The 20759-nt window shown below is 37.1% G+C and overlaps 1 protein-coding gene across 1 annotated transcript in view; it reads right to left on the reverse strand.

Annotated features, from left to right (window-relative positions):
* Positions 1-20759, reverse strand: part of kl-3 (dynein heavy chain 8, axonemal kl-3) — a 217449-nt gene that overhangs the window by 10506 nt on the left and 186184 nt on the right. The window contains exons 57-65 of the mRNA XM_083111913.1: positions 17479-17669; positions 17011-17132; positions 12559-12674; positions 11343-11619; positions 9235-9421; positions 5666-5927; positions 4120-4359; positions 3355-3522; positions 66-207 (exon numbers count right to left, since the gene is read on the reverse strand). Coding sequence (XP_082968039.1) covers positions 66-207; positions 3355-3522; positions 4120-4359; positions 5666-5927; positions 9235-9421; positions 11343-11619; positions 12559-12674; positions 17011-17132; positions 17479-17669 — 1705 coding nt within the window. The remainder of the gene's footprint in view (positions 1-65; positions 208-3354; positions 3523-4119; positions 4360-5665; positions 5928-9234; positions 9422-11342; positions 11620-12558; positions 12675-17010; positions 17133-17478; positions 17670-20759) is intronic.

Below are 20759 nucleotides of genomic sequence, written 5' to 3' on the forward strand. Positions count from 1 at the left end.
CAGGCATACAATAAAAACGTGGTTTTTTAATAGTTTAAGAATATACTTCATAGTACTTAACTTACCTCATTCATAATTATTGTCCCCTCAATGGCCAGTTGTAGGTCCTTGAGTGTGCTTCGTACAAGTTTAATAACTTTCTGCATTCTATCTATTTCCTGCCGAAGGAATATATTCATTGGTTTATATTGTCCCATTTCCTTTAGTCTGAAAGAAACAGAAAATACACATGACACAGAAATCATAATGCCAAAATACATGAATTCTGTTTATGTAGTAATAAAGCACCTCCAGAAAATATCTTTGTATATGTCTACACTGTCCGACACTATTTTGTAGTTTTTATAATAACTAATAAAGGTAATAAAGTAAAAAATCAGGGTAGCTACGATTTTTTGATTATGAAATTCCCTGACTTTTCCAGGTTTTCCAGACCAGAAATAAAATTTTTCCAGACATGTTTGTCGTCATGATTTTTGCTTTTGAACCTCATGTTTTTCAATTAAATATGCAGGCACGTTAATTATTATGAATATGAATATACACAGTTATTAGCTGAAAATTTACCAAGTGATTAATATAATGCTATTCAATGAAAAAACAAATAACTATTGTACTTCCCCATTTTCACTAAGTCATTACAATTAAGGTGGTGTAAAAAAATCAATAAAAAAAATGTGGCATATATCAAAGCTGTATACAGCCTCAATTAGCCCATATCAATACAAATGAGAAAAAACATTTTGATATGATTTGAATTTAAAATTTTGGGAGCGTCAGCACTTAGGCTATTTTGCTCCCGTCACATTATACGGGGTCCAGCCCCTTACCATTACAAATAACAACTCTAACGTTGCATAACTAAAAAAATTAAAATGTTCTGACTTCTGTTAAAAGCTGAGGCTGTAAAGGGGCACTCAGCACACATAAGGACAACAGGACAATACAAACAAAATTATACTGGCCATGGGGCCAGTCGCCAGAGCCTCGTTAGTCTTAAGTCCAGGGTGCACTAATGTGGAAGTGAGGTTGACATTTGGGTGTATTACGTGGAATATCACCCCTTACACCCCGAGAAAAAACAGAAAATTAGGTCATGTACCTTTAGAAAATATGCAATAAGTTTAATGATTATATTTTTTAATTTATTGAAAATAGTACATATTACGGAAATTCAGAACTTGAATGGGGCCGGTGACCAACCATACACCTAAAAAAAATGTATACGCGGGCTATACTTTCGAATCAAATATCTCCATTATTTGAGTTTTCCACATGCTGGAACAAATTTTATATTACGCGAAAACATCGAAATCTGTCTTTTAAAAGGTAACAGTTCCGAATGTTTTATGATTTTTTTTTTCAAATTTTCCTAGCAGGAAGAGTAATTATCATATAATTTTGGCAATCATTGTGAAACGAAATTTGAACCTTCCTTAAAATAATGAGCACTATTTGGATTCGAAAAAAGTTATTTATATTGAAAAAAAAACAACTCCAAAATGACCTTACTCAATCATACACTCTTCCCACGGACAAGGTATTCTCCGGTTGACAAGCGACAGTAAGTATCGTAAACTAGTGGGAATGAATGTAGAAATAAATCTGAACCTTAGTAGAGTGCATTCAGGGTCTTTATTTTAATTCTAAGACAACCAAACCTGACCTTCCTAACCTAACCACAAAAGCATATATTGACAAAATCTTAAGTAATCGCTAAAACTCTGTAGTATGTGTTAACAGACATAAATCGAAATCGAACCATGTAAAAGTTGCATTTGTAGCATGATGAAATCGTAATAAAACAAAAGGAACTTGGGCTTATTTTCACCACTTTTCAGAATAATTTCATTCTACATGCAAACAATACATAAAATTACTATAGGCATCAAACCAACATTCCTAACCTAACAACGATGTGTGACCAGCGTACGTTTAATTCCTCTATTTCGCACCAGTTTTTAAAAAATAAATTCGTTCTACATGTACAAAACACGTGCATATTCGAATAATGACGTCACTGATACTGCATAAAATCACTAATTTCTCGGGTGTAACACATCTCTGCAATATAAAAACTACGACAACGAGCAAATGAACTAGTTGATCAGGTTTCTTCTGAACGGGTCGCAAACGAAGGACTCAAATTCACAGAACGGGTGAGTCCCTTTGTTTTTATGTGAAATTCTGCTCTTCAAGCTTTATTGCAGATCCAAAACCAATGAACTGTCCGAACACCAACCTGCTCCACTTCACGTATCAAAAGAGAAGGGGTTCCGAACGGGTGTGTTCTTGAAGAAAGGACATTTCCTCACCACACACAAAGTTAAAGCAACATTTTTTCCGCAAGAAATTCTGAGGATGGCTGATGTGTAGGTTTCGTCTTGAGTAGCTTGTTCTCTAAGGAAAAATCTCATGCCTCTCCAAATTCCAGCCTTGAACAGGTTCACAAGAACGAGTCTCAAAATTAACAGATCCAAGAACCTAGATCCGAGAGTGAATAAATATAGAATTGGAATCCGAAGGAACCATAATTTTGTACGTAACAGACTAGAAGTCATATTGACGAGAGGAACAAGTTTCTGAACTGAATCTTTTGGGGGGACTGGAATCACAAGAACTGAATTAGGAAGTGGAAATGAACCATTCGTTCATTTTGTAACTGGTTCTCCTGAAACTCCAAAACGCACGTAAATTCCAGAAAATATGCAAAATTACCTGACTATTCCCTGACTTTTCCCTGACCAACCAAATTCCCTGACTTTTCCCTGTTTTCCAGGTTTTCCAGTCGCGTAGCAACCCTGAAAATATATAGAGTTGCTCTCATATCAAAAACTGTAAATTTTATATTCAATTCCTTACACAAAAGAAAGCTCTTCTGCTGTGACATTTACATGTAGAAATTGGCATCAAATACTGGGATAAATATCGTTAATTTCCAAGTTGTATCTTAGTTGAACTGTGGCGGATCTGCTTTTGAGGGCCAAGATCTCCCAAGTGGCTTTTCACTGTGTGTCAGTACATATTGTCCGTCAGTGTTTTCTGGCTCTCTGACCAGGGTCCATTACTATTGTTTTGAAGTTAAGCCCCAATATTTCTCACTGGGTCAACAACAAAATTTTGGAGCGCTTACTGAGAATCATACATTTGGACTGTTCACACCAAAGGCTAGGAAGCACAGGCAACTGTGCCTACAGTACTTTTTCTCTATTTTAAACTTAGACATTCTTAACAAGAAGGAAAAATGTTGTCGATTAACTGTGTGATAAAAAGCTTTTACACAAAATGAACTAATTTCACTTTGCGTATAACTCACTTTTATTTCCAACTCCACACAGAAAAATATGTGATTACCTGTCTTTGACTTCATACGGATCATAATCCTTTGGCAATTTACTAAGCATATCAGTAGCCTGCCGATTCACTATTGATTCACGGGTTTCTCCACCACCAGCAGAGGATTCCTTGGGCTGAATAGATACAATTGTGTCCAGCATATCCTTTGTAAAGTTGGTCTGGTATCTAAAATATACCGTATATCAGCGTTAAGGATTTCAAAATAGGAAATTTAATTTAGATGCCTAATCATATAATGTTCATCTTAAAGTCTCTTGTGCAGAATAAAAGCTAAATACTGTATAGTATTTTTGCATATACATATACAAAATTCCATTTATGCATGCTGACAAAGCAAATGCACTCATGACATAGTGGTTATCATATTGTGCTATATGCTATGGGTCCTAAATTCAAATCCTAAGTAGAGCATGGGTATGCACTTACTCCATCACCTAAGCATCCTAGAGGGCAGAAAGTTAATTTAAAATAACAAAAAAAAAATAAAAAAAAAATTTAAAAAAATGGCTACACAGTGTCATATATTTTCTCAGATTTTAAGAGATATTGATGCTTAGTGTGCTTTAAGGGGTAGTTTCCTTCATTGAGCATGAGGTGCTGAAAGAGATTGAGATCTATGAAGCCTGTTGTTGGACAGAAGCTAGAATTTTACAAGGATGCTTATGAAAGTGTTACTTTTTAAGTAGTCTAGGAACATTAAAACATGCAAAGCACATGAATGGAAAGAAGAAATGTTCAGGAAGAATTGCAATATCTACTTACGTGATATCAGCATTGGCATGCAATCCATACACTTGAGGTGGGTCTACTGAAGGTAATTCGTCTATCACCTTCAAGTAGTCAACAACTGTCCTGCGTCTTGGAATTCCATAACCATCATAAAACAAGAAGTCTTCCCTAAATAGGTTTTCAGAAAACCATACTTTGGCAAATGTATTTAACAAACGTTTATCAAAATCGTCAGTTACTCGTCCCCCATACTGAATTTCTCCTAGCATGTACCTATAGTAAAAAATGTCATCATATAATACAATATACATACAGCTTTCCATTATACATTAAATTATATTCTAAGACTGTTCCCTTCAAATACATATTACAACAGAATCTTACTAATTCAATCATTCCAGAGTGTTTTAATACAAAATGTTCTTAGATTCAAGCCATCTTTTCTCCTGACCCTCAGGGGCTAATCTAAATTTCTACCAATGAGCCAATCCATACAAAATAGTCCAGCACTGGTTACTTATTCATTTCTTAAAAATTTGTTTTCTTTTTTTTAAGCCCTATGCAAGGATAGTACAAAACAGGCATTATTTTTCTTTATAATTTGACTTTGTTTAAAAATGGCAACGATTTTTGTTTTATGGCTTTCGGCATTTCTGGCCTTTGAAGACAGTTATGATAAATTTTATAGCTAAGAAAAGTGTTAGAAAACTGGAGTAAAAAACATTGTTTTCAGTACATTTCAATCTACATTTTATGCCCTGTACCTTTTTTTACCATCTCTAATGCAAATGACTGAAATTTAGGGTCAAAACTGATATTTGCCTTTGAACCAAAATCAAAGTTTAAATGGTGGCCATTTTTAAACAGTCAAATAAAAAAAATATACTGAAACACAGTTTTCTTTCCTCCATTCTCTTCTCCCCAGCATCCACAGTGATTCTGACAATAGAGAAGACAATTCCATCAAACATAATGGTTTGCATCAACCTTCCTCAACCTCGAATATGTTGGTCCAAAATATGTCCCTTCCCACACTCCTCTGCCCATTGATGCAACAGGTGAAGGTACAATACCTGGATTTTAATCATCATCCCTACCCAACAGATTCACACTGCACCCTTTACCCTCCATCGCAAGGGAATCTGTCTGTCCTTAAATTTGATATATAACCCCCCCCCCCCCCATGTGTCACATACGTGATTATTTTTTAATTTGGTAGCAACAAGACTACTCAAGCTTCAGAATTAATAACAATTGCAGTGTCTACACAAAAGTTAGATTTCACCATCTGCACCTGCAGCAAAGCCACAACACTACACCCAATTCAACCCAACATTTAACACTCACTCACTTCATTGGTGATTCAGCTGATGGTGAGAGTGCTGTCTTATAAAATACACATCCCCCTTTCAACATTCTTTATCTGGCTGCACTGCATCAATCTCCAATGATGATGCAGCTAGCCAAGATATCAACTACTTTATTTTGCCTGATGAATGTCTCTGGTTCCCTTCCATAATGATATAAACATGAACACTAATATCAAATTCTACTGAAACCAAAAGAATAACAGTGTTACCTGACTGTATTCCAGTTGACTCCCTTTTTGGGATCCATGTCATCCAAGTGCTTCTGCATGAAAAGCACGGAAGCATACCAGTCAGCACTGTTGAATTCATAAGGAATATTCCAACCCAGTGGTCCAAACTTCCTTCTTTCCTGAACAACAGTATGAAGGAAGGACACTCCATAGAGCAAAGGATGGTACTGAGGATATTCAGTATATTCCAAAAATTCTTGAGTAATACCAGAGAATGTTCTTTTAAGTCCAGCTTTCACTCCTACAGAAGGAAAACAAGAGTTCAAATTCATTTATTCCCTACTTGTATTTTATTTTCTCTTTGGGCCAATCTGATCTGGGAACCTTTGGTGACAACATCATGAGTAAACCACTCAACATGCATGCCAAGTGAAGTAACTACACCCTATTAGTCTTAGTTATATAACGAAAAATGGCAAGGAAACCTTTACAGGGAAAATATTAGGGTAAATCAAAAAGTAAAGGCAATTTTCACATAACATCTTTATTTCCACGCAAGAAGAAGAACTACACATATCACTTTTCCACATATGCCCCCTGCACGGCAATGCACTTTTGGTATCGTGCAATCAGCTTCTGTATCCCGTCCACGAAGAAGCTTTTTGGTTAGTCCTTAAGCCACCTTTGCACCGCCTGCTGTACCTCGTCATATGACCTGAACCGACGACCACACAGCTTTAAAGCGGTCCACCCACTCAAACACCTTTCGTTGAGTCATGGTGCTTGCTCCCTACTGCTCCAACAGCTGACTGTGGATGTCTGCCGGTTTGGCTCCCTCCGACCACAGAAAGCGCACTACGGCGTGCTGTTCCTCGATGGTGCATTCGTGGAGTGGTGCGTCCATATGTGTGACCTTTTTGCTCCGCAACACTCGACTGAATGGGGGCAGTGATGGATACTCCTACTTCCACATCACTCCAAGTATACACGTGGTGACGTCAGACACACCCAGTCTTCGTTTATTCTTGCGAAAACACAAAATTGCCTTTAGTTTTTGATTTACCTAGTATATATATTCTTGTAATATTACTAAATATAATATTAGGCTGTTGACTTGGCACTGTTGCAATATTGTGAGGTCAACTTAGGAGTTCCTTCAAATGAAGGAACACACTCCAGTCTAGAAATTGGAATCAGTTTTACTGATGGAAATCTGTGGGATGACCACATCACCAATAAAAAAATGCAATTTGTCATCAAAGGGGAGTTGCACTACTTTGCGATTAAGTGTTCACATTTTATGTATTTCTTACTATTATTTATTAGTATACTTAATGATCACTATTCCCTGAACAAAGATAACTTTTCTGCCACTTTTGGCTAAGTGATGATATGATGAAATTGATGAAGGGACATTCACAAATACCTATGCCCACGATTTGAACCCAGGACTTCTGGCATCATAGCGCACTTTGCCACAGAGGTCGCCCATGAATAAAGAAACAAGACTAAGAGAGTAAGGGCTGATCTTCCCACACCTTAATCTTAACTCCACATGCAATAAACTCTATATATTCCTATTACCGTATTTACGCGTGTATAGTGCACGTGCATGTATAATGCGCACTCTGGTTTTGGATGGGTAAAAGTGACAAATATTATATCGCGTATATAATGCGCAGTACAATCCAGTTTCAAGATATGGCTTTCTTAGTTGTAGGTTGTAACTCTGTTGATATGCTGATCAAGAGTGAATGACATCATACCTTTTCAATTGCTCATTCCTACTTTTTCAAAATACATACTTTTTTTCTTTCCGTGACTAATGTAACATTTATATAAGGCACATTCAGGACCTTCCAAATAGCAGTTAGCAGAACAAGATTTCTTCCATTAAGGAATTTACACATTTCATGTATGTCATATTATTTGGCCAGTAATACATTTTAATTTTTTTATTGTCTTTTTCCTGTTTTCTTTCATCCAAAGTACCATAAAAATCAGAATGTTTCTTCAATTTTTTATGAACTCATTTCAACCACATTTCACATTAGTGTTGTTATCTTGTATGGAATACTGTTTCCATATTCAGAAACTGATGATTCAAGCTTTACAACGATATATAACATGATAGGGTTCCATAAACATGAAAAATCAATGCAAGTGTCCCAAAATCATGGAATGACCCTGTAAGGTTTCATGTTGGCTGTCTGAATTATTCCGTGCATAATACACACCACAGTTTTTGGGGGGCAAACTTTTGGAAAAAAGTGCGCATTATACATGAGTAAATACAGTATCTATTAATACCCTTCTTAACTTGTTATGCAATGAACTAGTCAAAAGTTGCCCCAATCTGCAACCTACGAGAAAACGAATTCCATGCTTAATGGTGTGGTGCTTAGCATTGTTGTTACTTATCTCAATATGGTTACAAGTAAGCCATTGTGAATTTCCTTTAAAGAAAATAAATGCAAATAATGGCTTGATGTCCTATAAAACAAAACAAAAAAAAATCAAAGGAAAATTAGATGAATTCCAGGAAAGTACATGAAAATAGTAACAAGGTGAAATAAATAAAAATAGGGTGTTATATATACACAACGGAACTTCGATTTTACATTTTTCTGGGAACCAAGGTGAAAAAAAAGGGCCTCCCCAATGGTGCAGTGGTAGCAACGTCACCTTGTAATCAAGGGGTCCCGGGTTCGATCCCGGTGGAGGCACATAGTGGTTCGGCTTCCACTTAAAACTGTAGGTCCAGTCCCGATTAGTCTTACTGTGCATAAAGTGCTTAAAACACCAACTCAATCAATCAAACCAAGGTGAAAAAAACTTAAAATGTGGGAAAATGTAAAATCGAATGTCTAATGCAGAAAAATGTAAAATAGAGGACTGTAAAGTAATGGTTCCACTGTATTTTGTTTGAAGAGAAAATGTAAGTATGAAGATGTGTGTGTGTGTGGATTTGAGTGCATATTGAATTGGGATGAAGATACCACCCACCGTTCATCCAACTGATAGTCTATCCATGGATCTTACATTTTCCAGAATTTTAAGTTTATTCACCTTGGCCCCCTTACAACGTGAAATCTACATTCCTCCCTTCCTCAGTCAGTCAGTATGTGCGTGTGCATTTATTTTTGTCATTTTTATTAACTATAAATACAAGTGTGCTGTAATTAACTAATGATCATTTTTACTGCTTCAGATATTACATTAGAGTTTGATTTCACAATGCACGGACAAGAAAGCTACTGTATCACAAGGGTTGTCTATGTTGACGTGAATATAAAATGGCCTTCATGGCATGGTGCTATGCACAGGGGAGCACTTTACCTTTTTTTTTTTTTTTACCTTTATGAACTCGAGAATATAGCTCAGAGCAAGTCTTTCTTATTGCTTCGCATTACTGACTTTTGTTCATAACTGTACTAGTTCAGCACTGTTCTATAATAACCCTACCTTTCTGTTAGACGGCAGATTTGACAAAGTCGAGTCTAGCATTGGCATTCCAAGCAATACAAAAGCTCAGCATGGTGTCTACTTCCATCCCATATTTAGTACAATATGCTATCCTAAAAAATGGACAAGCAATTCACACATACCTTGAGGAGGATCATTGGTGTATTTAACAGCAAGCTGAAGAAATGTTATAGGGAATTTGGGGTGTACTTCTGTTGTAATCCAAAGCCTGAAATTTTCATGAATATTTGGAGTTTCTGTCAAGTAAACAACCAAAGCCAAAATATAATCCAATCCCAGATGGCAGTTTTGGAGAAGTACCCACGAACCCTGGAATGTAAAAAATTGAATTTGAATATTCTATTAAATTTTAGTAGTTAGTAGTGGGTTATTATTAACATCCACATCTACAAATTAATTTTAACCAATAAACTTTCACAAGTGCAATTGAGATAGTTCTTAAAATACATCTTCACAACTGCTAATGCATGAGAAAGAAAATAAATTCTCATATACTTTCCAGGAGTGAATTCAGATTATTATAAATCACAGTTTTATTTTTCCTCAAAATTCATTGACCATGCCATGAATGCATGACATGGTTATGCCAATGTAAATATATTGATACACGGTGCGGCAAAAAGATCTGATGGTTTGTAAGTAAAAATAACGAACGTATTACACAACATTTGTACATGGTTATGTATTGAACAGATCGGGGTACATGTGCCATTTAACAGGCAGTAAAAAAAAAATCTTTACAACAAAGGCTTAGGTTTTGAAGATGACGTCATCCAAGTGGTGTCCATTTCTCGCCATGCACGCTTCAAGTCTCCTGCCGAAGCTGTCAAAAACATGCCCCAACATTTGATTTGGTATGGCAGCGATTTCCTGGAGTATGGCCACTTTAAGTTCATCCAATGTGCATGGTTTGTTGACGTACACTCTCGATTTCAGATATCCCCACAAGAAATAATCACAGATACTGAGATCTGGGGAACGGGCTGGCCAAGCAATGTGACCATTACGACAAATGAGGCGACCAGGGAACCTGCCCCTTAAAAAAGTCATCACAATCCTTGCTGTGTGGGCTGTTGCGTCATCTTGCTGGAACCACATGCAGGTGTGATGTAGGTGTCTTCTCCTCAGTTCGGGTAACAGGAAATTTTCCAGCATTGACAGGTAATGCTCTGCAGCCACCATAACTGTTTCTCCTGCATTCCCCTCAAAGTAGTAAGGCCCAATTACACAACCCCACACCACACTGTCACTTTGGCACTGTGAAGGGGACGTTCATGCATCTCTCGAGGGTTTTGAACAGGCCAATAGCGGAAGTTCTGCTTGCTCACAAAACCCGATAAATGGAAATGAGCTTCGTTGCTCATCATGAGAACCATGTCATCAGTCAGCAGATCAATCATTTGCTGTGAAAATGTTATGTAATTTGCGTAATCTTGAGGCTTTCATTCTTGAACCACGACCATTTTGTACGGGTGACAGTGTAAATCAAAATGCAGTATTCACCGTACGCTGCGATCAGAGAGATGCATAGCAGAAGCATGTTTACGAGCTGACCGGTTTGGACTAGTCTCCACAGCTTATCGTACGCGCACAATGTTTTCTGGTGTCCTGGCTGACCTTGGACGACCTGTTGACTTCCATTTTAGAGCTGAACCTGTTTCTCTGAAGTTTTGCACCCATAACAAAATTGTGTTCCGGGATGGAACACATCCTCTTCGACCCACGTTGAAATGTTGGTGGAATTGAAGCTGAGTTGCAACGCATGAATCACCACTTTTAAAAGATATTAATACGTTCGTTATACTTACTTACAAACCATTAGATCTTTTTGCTGCACCCTGTATAATGCAGTAAATTGACAATTATATCAATCCCATATTTCAATAAATTGTCTGTTGTTGGGCATGCAATGCTGCCATTTTGTTACTATTTACTTTAATGGATGTAGGTAATAATACATTTATTTTATAAAATAAATCTATAATATGCAGCTTCTTTTTTCTCATGTAAAACCAATTAGTGTTACACATAACTTAGGAAGATGAAAAATCATTCATCCAAGCTCTTACTAAAATGTTTGCTATTTTACATTGGCTTGGAATAATATTAGTATCTCCCTTCATTACTGTACATAAAATTCACAGCAATATTTATAAACAAGGCAGGAAATACATTTGTGCTAATTTGACCCTTATATCAAACAAAAGTTACAGTGTGTCATCTCACTTACCTGCACTGCAGCTCTATCAATGCTCTTCTGGGCAGGATCCTCCTGGCCTTGTCCCATAGATATTGCTCGAAGGTCGTAGTTCAGCTTCTTTGCTAGTGTTTCAATTTGTTGCGTAGGGTCTGAACCCATGCTCAGCAGACCCACCATAGGTGCACTGAACCTTGATTCTCCCCACATGCCTTCCATGTCCAAGATCACAGGTTTAGTGAATCTCTCATCCAGAGAATCTGCTACGTACTTTCGAGACTGTGCTATTGTTCGGTCTGGGCACCATGCCCTGCAAGAGTAATGAAATCTTGTTTTTGACACAGAGCTAATAAGTTGATACTTAGTTTTCTAACTGAAAGATGGATGGTTCTCTACATTTTTGTTCATCTACAGCCACACAATAGATGAATGGCTAGTGGCCTAGCCTTTGGCAAAAGTAGTGCTGGGTTCGATTCCTAGTGGAGGCCCCATAACTTATGTTGACTCAGCATCATTAGGGCAGTTGGGGAACAGCTAAGAACAAGTAGCAGACTTTGGTCTAGAAATCAGTGGAAATGGGCCTCAGTAGAAAGTACCTTAGCAGACCTTAGTCCCCAAAGTATAGTTTATCAGTTTTTACTCACATAATTCATTACTTTTTACCTCCTCAAGAGTTGCTTTTAAAAACAAACAGAGGTTTTCTGTGTTTGGTAAAAAGTATTTCAGGTGCTGAGCCAGAAATCATGATGCTCTTCACATATAATGAGAAAATGAGAGGCATGTATGTGTACTACATGGATTTTTTTGATATTCCTTACTTTGTATTATCTTATTTTATGTCACCTTTCTGCCACTTTTGGCTAATATCAATGATGAGGAAGAATGATCACTAGATGAAATTGATGGGGAGGAACTCACAATGAACACATGCCTAGGACTGGACTAGAACATGGGAAACTTCGGTGGTGTGATCAAAAGTTGACCACTTAATGTGCTTGACTACTGAACCGGCTTTTGTTGTTCTGATATAACAATCATTTCAATTTCACCTAAGCACAGGGCCATTTCCCAGCTCAACTCTCATAGCCAGGACATGTTGGTTTTGCACGTTGTTGTTCATTCAACACAAGTGAAAATACATCTAAATGTCATTAGTAATACAATGGTTAATCATTGGCATTTGTGTTATTATATTTGCTAGTAACAATTTCAACTGAACAATGAACATAAACACTTGAACACATATTACCTGATGAGCAGTAATCTCCTAAAAGGATCTAATGAGCCATATCCATCTGGAATTTCTGCTTCTTCAGGTGCATTTGTATCAAACCAGGCTCTCCATGCTTTCTCATTAGTGGCTACCTGCAACAGAACATAAAGAGGTTATAATTTTTAATATGATCTCAATTTTTACAAAAAATTTCAAATTTCTAGTTCACACTGAAATGTGTGTTCTAAAATTATATAAATATAGACTATATTGATGCATTAAAACATTAAAAGTAGGGCTCAACTAACACTCTTCTCACCGATACTGAAACTTGACAACTGTAGTAATTCGAAACAATAATCAATATTAATATGTATGTATACCACTGCAAATACGAGGGCTATTGGTAAATCAACCTCCGGGAGGCACGAAATAAAACAAAAACAGATATAAAGGCAACTATGTTTATTATGCACAAAAGTTGCACACATACTTGTACTATTTTTCAACATAATTGCCACCTGAATTCAGGCACTTGTCATAGCGTGGCATCATCTTTTGTATACCCTCGTCAAAGAAGGTTGCAGCCAGGGAACTCAGCCACTTCCGAATCCCATCCATCAGCTCGTCATTGCTCTCAAATCTCTGTGACCCCAACCACACTTTCATCTTTGTGAACAAATGAAAGTCACTGGGTACGAGGTCCAGGCTGGAGAGAGAGTGGTCAAACATCTCCCATCGAAATTTCTGAACCAAGGCTTGTGTGACTGCGACTGTGTGTGGGCGTGCATTGTTATGACGGTATCATAATGAGTACCATCATAATATGAAAAATAAAATAATTCTGTCACTTGAAATCTACGATTTAAGCTCGTATTTGGTGGTTCATATTTGTACAAAATTAATTTACATCACTTTGGCTTTGTTTTAATTGAAGTACGTATGTAAACTTCAAACATTTAAATTATTTTTATAATTCAGCGATGTAATTTGGTTTGTGATGTTTCAGCAATGTGCTTACCGTAGATTGCCAATTTATGCAAAATCGCACATATGTTTGGTTTCAACAGCTTTTGCTTGCTCATTCATTACTATATGGGTACGAACATGTATTTAATATGTTTCACTAACACGTACAAACCATTTGAAACAAGTTTTGGTAGAATTTCATCGATAAAATTAAGATTTGTTACGATAAGCTCCTTGAAGAGTAATCCTAAAGTTGTAAAGTTGTGAAACATAGCCAACTCACATAAAGGGAAAAATCTAAGTTGTGCGTAAATAACCTTTTTCCCACCAAAATTGTAAAACTTAAAATAGCTGTAAATGGTAAAAAGAAAATGCGTAAACAAGTGATAGAATATTGTAATATCTATTTTATTGTATCTAATTTATTTTACAAGCATTTTCATGTATTATATCTGTACAATTCTATATTTGTCACTCGAAAAATTATAACAAGTTTGTATTCTGTGCGTAAAGTTGTAACAGTGTGAGTTTGGATACACTGCCTCATCTCAAAGATCACTGACTGCTACGATGGAGCCGCTAAATATTTCGGAGACCTAAATTGGAAATATTTTTGATATAACAACAAGATTTGTCCGTGAAATGTGATAAAATGGTTACTAAAAGAATAGTAACGGTTTTTCGATCTTCAGAAAGGCCGTGAAGAACCTTAAAAGTGAAAAGGACATTAAAAAGTGACCGGTCGAAACGACGTTAAACGGCAGCCATCTTGTGTTCAGGACGAACCTACAGATAAGTATTTGTCGACATGCATGTAGCTACAAAATGCAAGGCCTAATTTGTTAATATGAAAAAATTGTCTACTTTGAATTTGAAGAATCTGTTGAACTTATAAATATACATAATTGTCTTTGTTTCTACGAGGGACGTTCAAGTCAATCGGGGACTTATTTTTTTTCCAGGTTTAAATAGACGCCTAGGCTGGAGGTTTTGTATGCAGTAGGAACTGGCAACTGTATGCTGTTACTGGTAGGCGGCGCTTATTTCCCGTGCTTCTGCATAGACCGTTATTCAAGATGGCGGACAACAGTGTGGACGTCTACATGGAACAGCGTGTTGTGATGAAGTTTTTTAGTGAACGAGGACAGAAAACCTGCTGAAATTTACAGAAGACTTCAGGCTCAGTACGGTGATGAAACACTTTGTCGCAGTAAGACATTTGAATGGTGTAAGCGCTTCAAAGATGGCCGTATCTTTATTACTGACGATCCCGGTCGTGGTGGATCACAGCCCACGCCAGTCATTCCTTGGAACATTCAGCGCATGGAGCAGCTGATCCTGGACAATCGTCGCATAACCTGTCGTGAAATTGCAAGTATCAATACTATACTATCAACAGTGAGTATTACTGCAGTGTTCTGCATGATGTGCATAAGAGTTTATGGAAGAAACGTACGGGTTTCATCACAAAGGGTGTTCTCTTTTTGCAAGACAATGCATGACAGCATACCGCTCAACGCACATTCCAAGCATTCCAGGAAATTGGCTGGGAGATATTACCACACCCCCCTATAGTCCTGACTTAGCGCCAAGTGATTTTCACCTGTTTGGACCCCTGGAGGAATTTCTTAGAGGAAAACATTTCAACACTGATTATGAAGTGAAGAATGCTGTCCTACAATGGTTCCGCCGTAATGATAAATCTTTCTATGCCGAAGCATTCCAGTCGTTAGTTAAACGCTGGGATAAGTGTATAACTGTAGCAGGAGGTTATGTGGAAAAATAAATCCAGTTACCACACTTTGAAATTTGTTCTTCCATTTTTTTAAAAAAAAAGTCCCCGATTGACTTGAACGACCCTCGTACTTCGTGATAATCGAGCGTTTAGTGTAAATTGTCTCGTAAAAATCTTCGCAAGATTGGAAGTATTATTGCGTGGTAATAAATTGACTTGATATTGTGCTTATTGTGAAGAAAAACCAGAAACATGTGAAAATGATATCGTAATGCAAAATCTTGCTTCATAATATATATGAGTGTGTACTAAATTTATGTAAGAACGCTTTTAACTCAGTTGTTTAATTTTGTTTAAATACACTGTTCGTTAATATTTGAATTTTGGTAATTTTCCTTTATTATTTCAAAAATGAATACAATTATTGTGTCAGTAAGTTGAAACATATAAAAATTTAATACTGGAATTTCTCGTAACATATGATATAAAAAAGAAACCATTTTCATTATTATCTTTCAAAAAATGACCACGACTGTGTAATTCTTAGCCGAGGAAAAATGTCGTTTACGGTCATATTGTCGTGAACCAAAACAATCCCAGAGGACAACATGCCTCACTTTTTGTTCTGAATCACCTGTCAAAGATTTTTAAGGGTTTCACTGTACGCTGCTGCAGTGATGGTCGTACCAGGCTCCATAAAGTCTATCAGCAAGACCCCTGTCCATCCCAAAACACTGTTGCCATAAGCTTCTTCTTGGACAACATTCGTCACACCTTTTTTGGTTTGTTTGGCGAGTTAGTATTCATCCATTGCTTCAACTGTTCTTTGGTTTCAACATTTTCCAAGTGGACCCACGTTTCATCACCTGTAATGATCTTGGACAGAAAAGCAGCACCATTTCTTTGATAATGTTCCAGAAACTGCAATGCAGACCCCATGTGCTGCTTTTTGTGGTCCTCAGTGCGGTACCTTGGGTACCCACCTTGCACAAAACTTGTGATAACCCAGCTTTACAGTCACAATCTCGTAAAGTGCTGTTCGCCCGACTTCCGGAAATTCAGAAGACAAGTCCAATATCGTGAAGCAGCAGCACTTACGAATCACTCTGTCCACACATTGCACAATGTCATCCTTCACGATAGACTGTCTTCCCTGGCCACCTTCATTGTGCACATCGGTTCGCCCCTCTTGAAACTTCCGGCACCATTCCCTCACACAACCTTCACTCATAAATTTCTCTCCGTACACAGCACTCATTCTGCAATGGATTTCACCTGTGCTGTGTCCTTCAGCCTGAAGAAAGCGGATCACACTGCAAACCTCACATTTGGAGCAGCGATTACAACAGCCATTGTTCTCCGCTCACTGCACACCAAGCACTGAATGCAGTATCCGACCACTTTTGATGACGTGAACCTAACACGTGACCGCTTACTTCTGCCCATGCACTTGAACATTTGCAGTAACCCATACGCTCGTACCAGCGAAACGGAGGCTGATTTCCAAATAGCCTACGTATAAACATTAATTTGCTCTAAAACATCGAAGAATTACATCAGATTACTAAAACAGCTGTTATTTAATCACAGAAGCTACACAATACTGTTGCAAAATAAATGACAACTTCGAATTTTGCATAATTTCCAGGTTAATTCTGCGAAGTGGCATGTGGTGTTTTTACAGGCCCTGTAAAATACTCAAACACCAAGAAATATGCCCATATTGGCTGACGTCGATAGACTACTATCCCATCCCTAAATTGTATATTAATGCAACTGCCTACCTGGTGAGTGATAGCTTCAAAGTTATGCACTGTAGAGAGTTGAACTAAATTCAGCCAGGTCATATCTGTTATCCACCTACAAGCCTTTACTTGAACAGCATTTAAATCCAATGCAGCTCCACCTGAATGTATAAGAAAACAATGCAATATACACGTTATTTACATAAACCAGCATTTTTCCACATTAAGCAACATTGCATACAATCAATACACATGTGGCTAACATGAGTAGCATTGAAAGGGAACTCGTTCCGCCCTCCAACAAAACCACAAATACTAAAAAAATAAAGACTGAAAGATAGAAACGGCAATATTTTAACAACCAACTCTATAGACTATCTCTTATATCTTGGACTTTTTAGTTTGTTTCCAGTTCTCCATTTCACCATTCAAGACATACAACTACTGATTCTATTGCTCAAAGATAAATGGAACAATTTGCACTATCATTTACCATTATTTTCTTACCTTTGATAAAGTTTTCAAATTCACTAAATGCTATCCGTTTCCTGTTGAGATCTATTTTTAAAGCCATAAGCACAGTGAACAGAAATTTATGTTGTTCATAAAGCCCTCTGGTTGTGTAGCGATATACTTCATATGTTAAGTAGTCAACTATGAAAGCAACTCTTTTAAAAGTAATAGGACTCTTCTCTGACCTGTGAAATTTGAGTATATCACTTGTTTGCAACATTGAATGCAATTCAAATGGAATTATAATTAAGAGCACATTAGAATAGCTGACTGTTTATTTAGATCATACAATTAAAAATGAAACTTAAAATGGATTTTTATGAAAGTTTCAATCTCAATTATGATTAGAATGTGGCATAAAAAGAGGATTTATAAAAACTTATTGGAAAACGTTAGTAAAAATTGTAGCTTAACCAAAGATTAAACCTGGATTATTGGCATTCCATGTCAATGTCTTACAAGCTGGGCAACCAAGCCATTCCCTGGTGTCATCACAATATCCAATACTAAATCATTAGGTAAGTTTTTGTACATTCCATGCATTCTGCAATTTCAACTTTCTTATACCACATTGTAGTAGAAATATATTTACATGTGGCTTTAAAGCAGAAAAATAAAATCCTACATAAATAAGTACTAATCAGAAAGTTTATCCAGAAATAAATGTATCTAAAGACATAGGAGATTTTTTGACTTGAATAACATACTGCCATCTAAAACATAAATATTCAAAAATAGGATTTGCAGCTTTCCTGGCAACGTGATTCGAACAGGTGTTCTCAGGTTAAATTGGAGTTAGCTTCCAACGTTTCGAGCGCATACATTGCTCTCATCTTCAGGGAACGCAAAAATTGAGATCAGTGTAAGGTTATATTGGAACGTTCTTTAGTCAAAAGAACATGATTTAACTAAAAGAACAAATAATAAGTTCACATGAAAGACTCGAAAGCATACACGTGATGCCTCTCAGTGTATGGGGTAATATCTCTCTTCGTTCGTTGGTCAAAACAAATCAAAGTCAAGTTTTCGCTAAGAGAAAAGAATTATATTTTACGTCTTAGCAAAATAAATACTTATGTGCATAAAATCCACTTCAGTCAAAGAAATAACAGCTTCTTACAATTCAACTTAACCACTCTTTAAAACTCGAAGCCCGAACTCCTAAGTCAAGACAAAAGACACTCGTAATTCCCATGGCAACAGCTCTTAACAAGATAATTATATACAGGTTAGTTACTATCCTGACATTATCAGTGATAGGTAAATTACAGTAATTGATATTACAAAAACAATAAACATTTGTACAAGAAAAGATAATTAATAACAATAGATATTAAGAATAAATATTTGTGCAATGGGAAAGGACGTGTCAATTGCCCCCTCCGAAGAAAAATCAAAATCGACGACGAACTGGAAAACTTTCAACAGTCTAGGAGATTTTGGATTCAGTCACCGACGATTTTCCTCTTCATCTCAGGAGAACAGTTGAATTTCTTGAGGTTGTCAAAATTAACCCTCTTCACTTCTTTCCTTGTTCTGGGGTCCAACAGAAGAGCAGTGTTATATTTTAATAGACTAGCTACGAAAGGGCCGGTCCATAAATAGAACAACTTGGAAATAGTTTTGTTGACTGCAGAACTGAGCCGATGACATCTTAGTAACACAAGATCGCCTTCCTCTAAGTTCAGAGCATGCAACTTCTGTTTTAATTTCCTCCTTAGAAGAGCGTATCGCTCCCTTAACTGTGCCTGTATAATTTTATCCTCCCATTCTTCATCCTTCTCCTTCACCTCAGGCCATGGAAAATTTCTCAGCACGTGAGATGAAACTGGATGTCTGAAGAATAACTCATTTGGACAGCAGCCGGTGATATCTGACACAGAATTATTTAGCAACCAAGCTACATCATATAGATGCTTGGACCATGTCTGATGGTCATGTTGGCAGTACACACGAAGTATACGTACTATTTCCTGGTTAGTTCTCTCAACTGGATTTCCTTGCGGATGATAAGGCGTTGTACATACATGTCTTATTCCTAAGGATTCACTAAAATCTTTCCAAGATTTTGAAGTGAACTGGGATCCCTGATCGGACAATAAAACTCTCACAATTGGATAATGAACAAAATACCTCTCCTTCATTATCCGGATGATCTCAGAAGTACTGGCTCTTCGCAGAGGGTAAATCGTAACAAACTTGGAGAAAGCATCAATTAGGCTAAGTATATAACAGTAACCAGAAGAAAGCGGTAACTTTCCAATAATATCAACCGAAAGCATTTCATGAGGTCTCTTGCCACTGATATGAAGCTTCTCTTTCAATATCCCTAATTTGTCAGGCTTGCTCTTAGCACATATGAGGCAATCCCGTATGTAATTTGAAATATCAGCTTTCATTTTTTTCCAATAGTATCTCGACTGCAACTGTCTGTAACACTTTCCCATGCCAAAATGACCAGAATCATCATGAACAGATTTTAACAATGGCTGTCGTTTCGAACTAGGAACACACAACTTGTATTGTGGTGACTCACCACCGTAACATCTAAATAGTAATTCATGATGAATTTTAAATGATTTTCGTAATCTAGTAAGAGACAAATCATCGTCTTCGCTGGGTTGTTTCAATCGGAACATGGTTTCAGAGCAGAAATCATCATTGGCTTGAGCGAGCTTCCATTCACTCACTTCCATATCTTCATCTTCCTCCCAGAGCTGATTAATGTGATAATGTGGCACCTCTGTCTCCAAATTTCTTTCATTCTCCAATCTTACAGGATAGCGTGATAATGTATCAGGAACGAAATTATCTTTTCCCTTTATATATACTATTTCGAATTGGTAAGATTGTATTTTAAGTGACCAGCGGGTTAAGCGACTGTTCCAATTCTTACTGTTCTGCAGCCACTGCAGACCTTTGTGATCGGTATAAATTTTGAACTTTCGTCCTTTAAGATAAACTGCAAAACGTTCGATTCCAAACAAAATCGCAAGACACTCTAATTCATGGGTAGAGAAATGGAGTTCGTTGTTTCGTAACTTCCGGCTGGCATACTGGATAACATGAACATCTGGTCCAAAAATTTGGAAAAGTACACAGCCAAATCCTTTTGCACAAGCATCCGATTGTAAACAAAATTCCTTTGAAAAATCAGGCTGCGACAGGGCAGGAGCACTAATCAGTTCCTGTTTCATCAACTCAAAAGCCTCATCTTCTAAATGGGTCCACTGAAATTTCTTATCTTTCGACAGAAGCTGACAGAGGGGCTCGAC

This window comes from Lepisma saccharinum, chromosome 25, assembly GCF_977018435.1.
Source record: "Lepisma saccharinum chromosome 25, izLepSacc3.1, whole genome shotgun sequence".
In the NCBI taxonomy this organism is placed as follows: Eukaryota; Metazoa; Arthropoda; class Insecta; order Zygentoma; family Lepismatidae; genus Lepisma; species Lepisma saccharinum.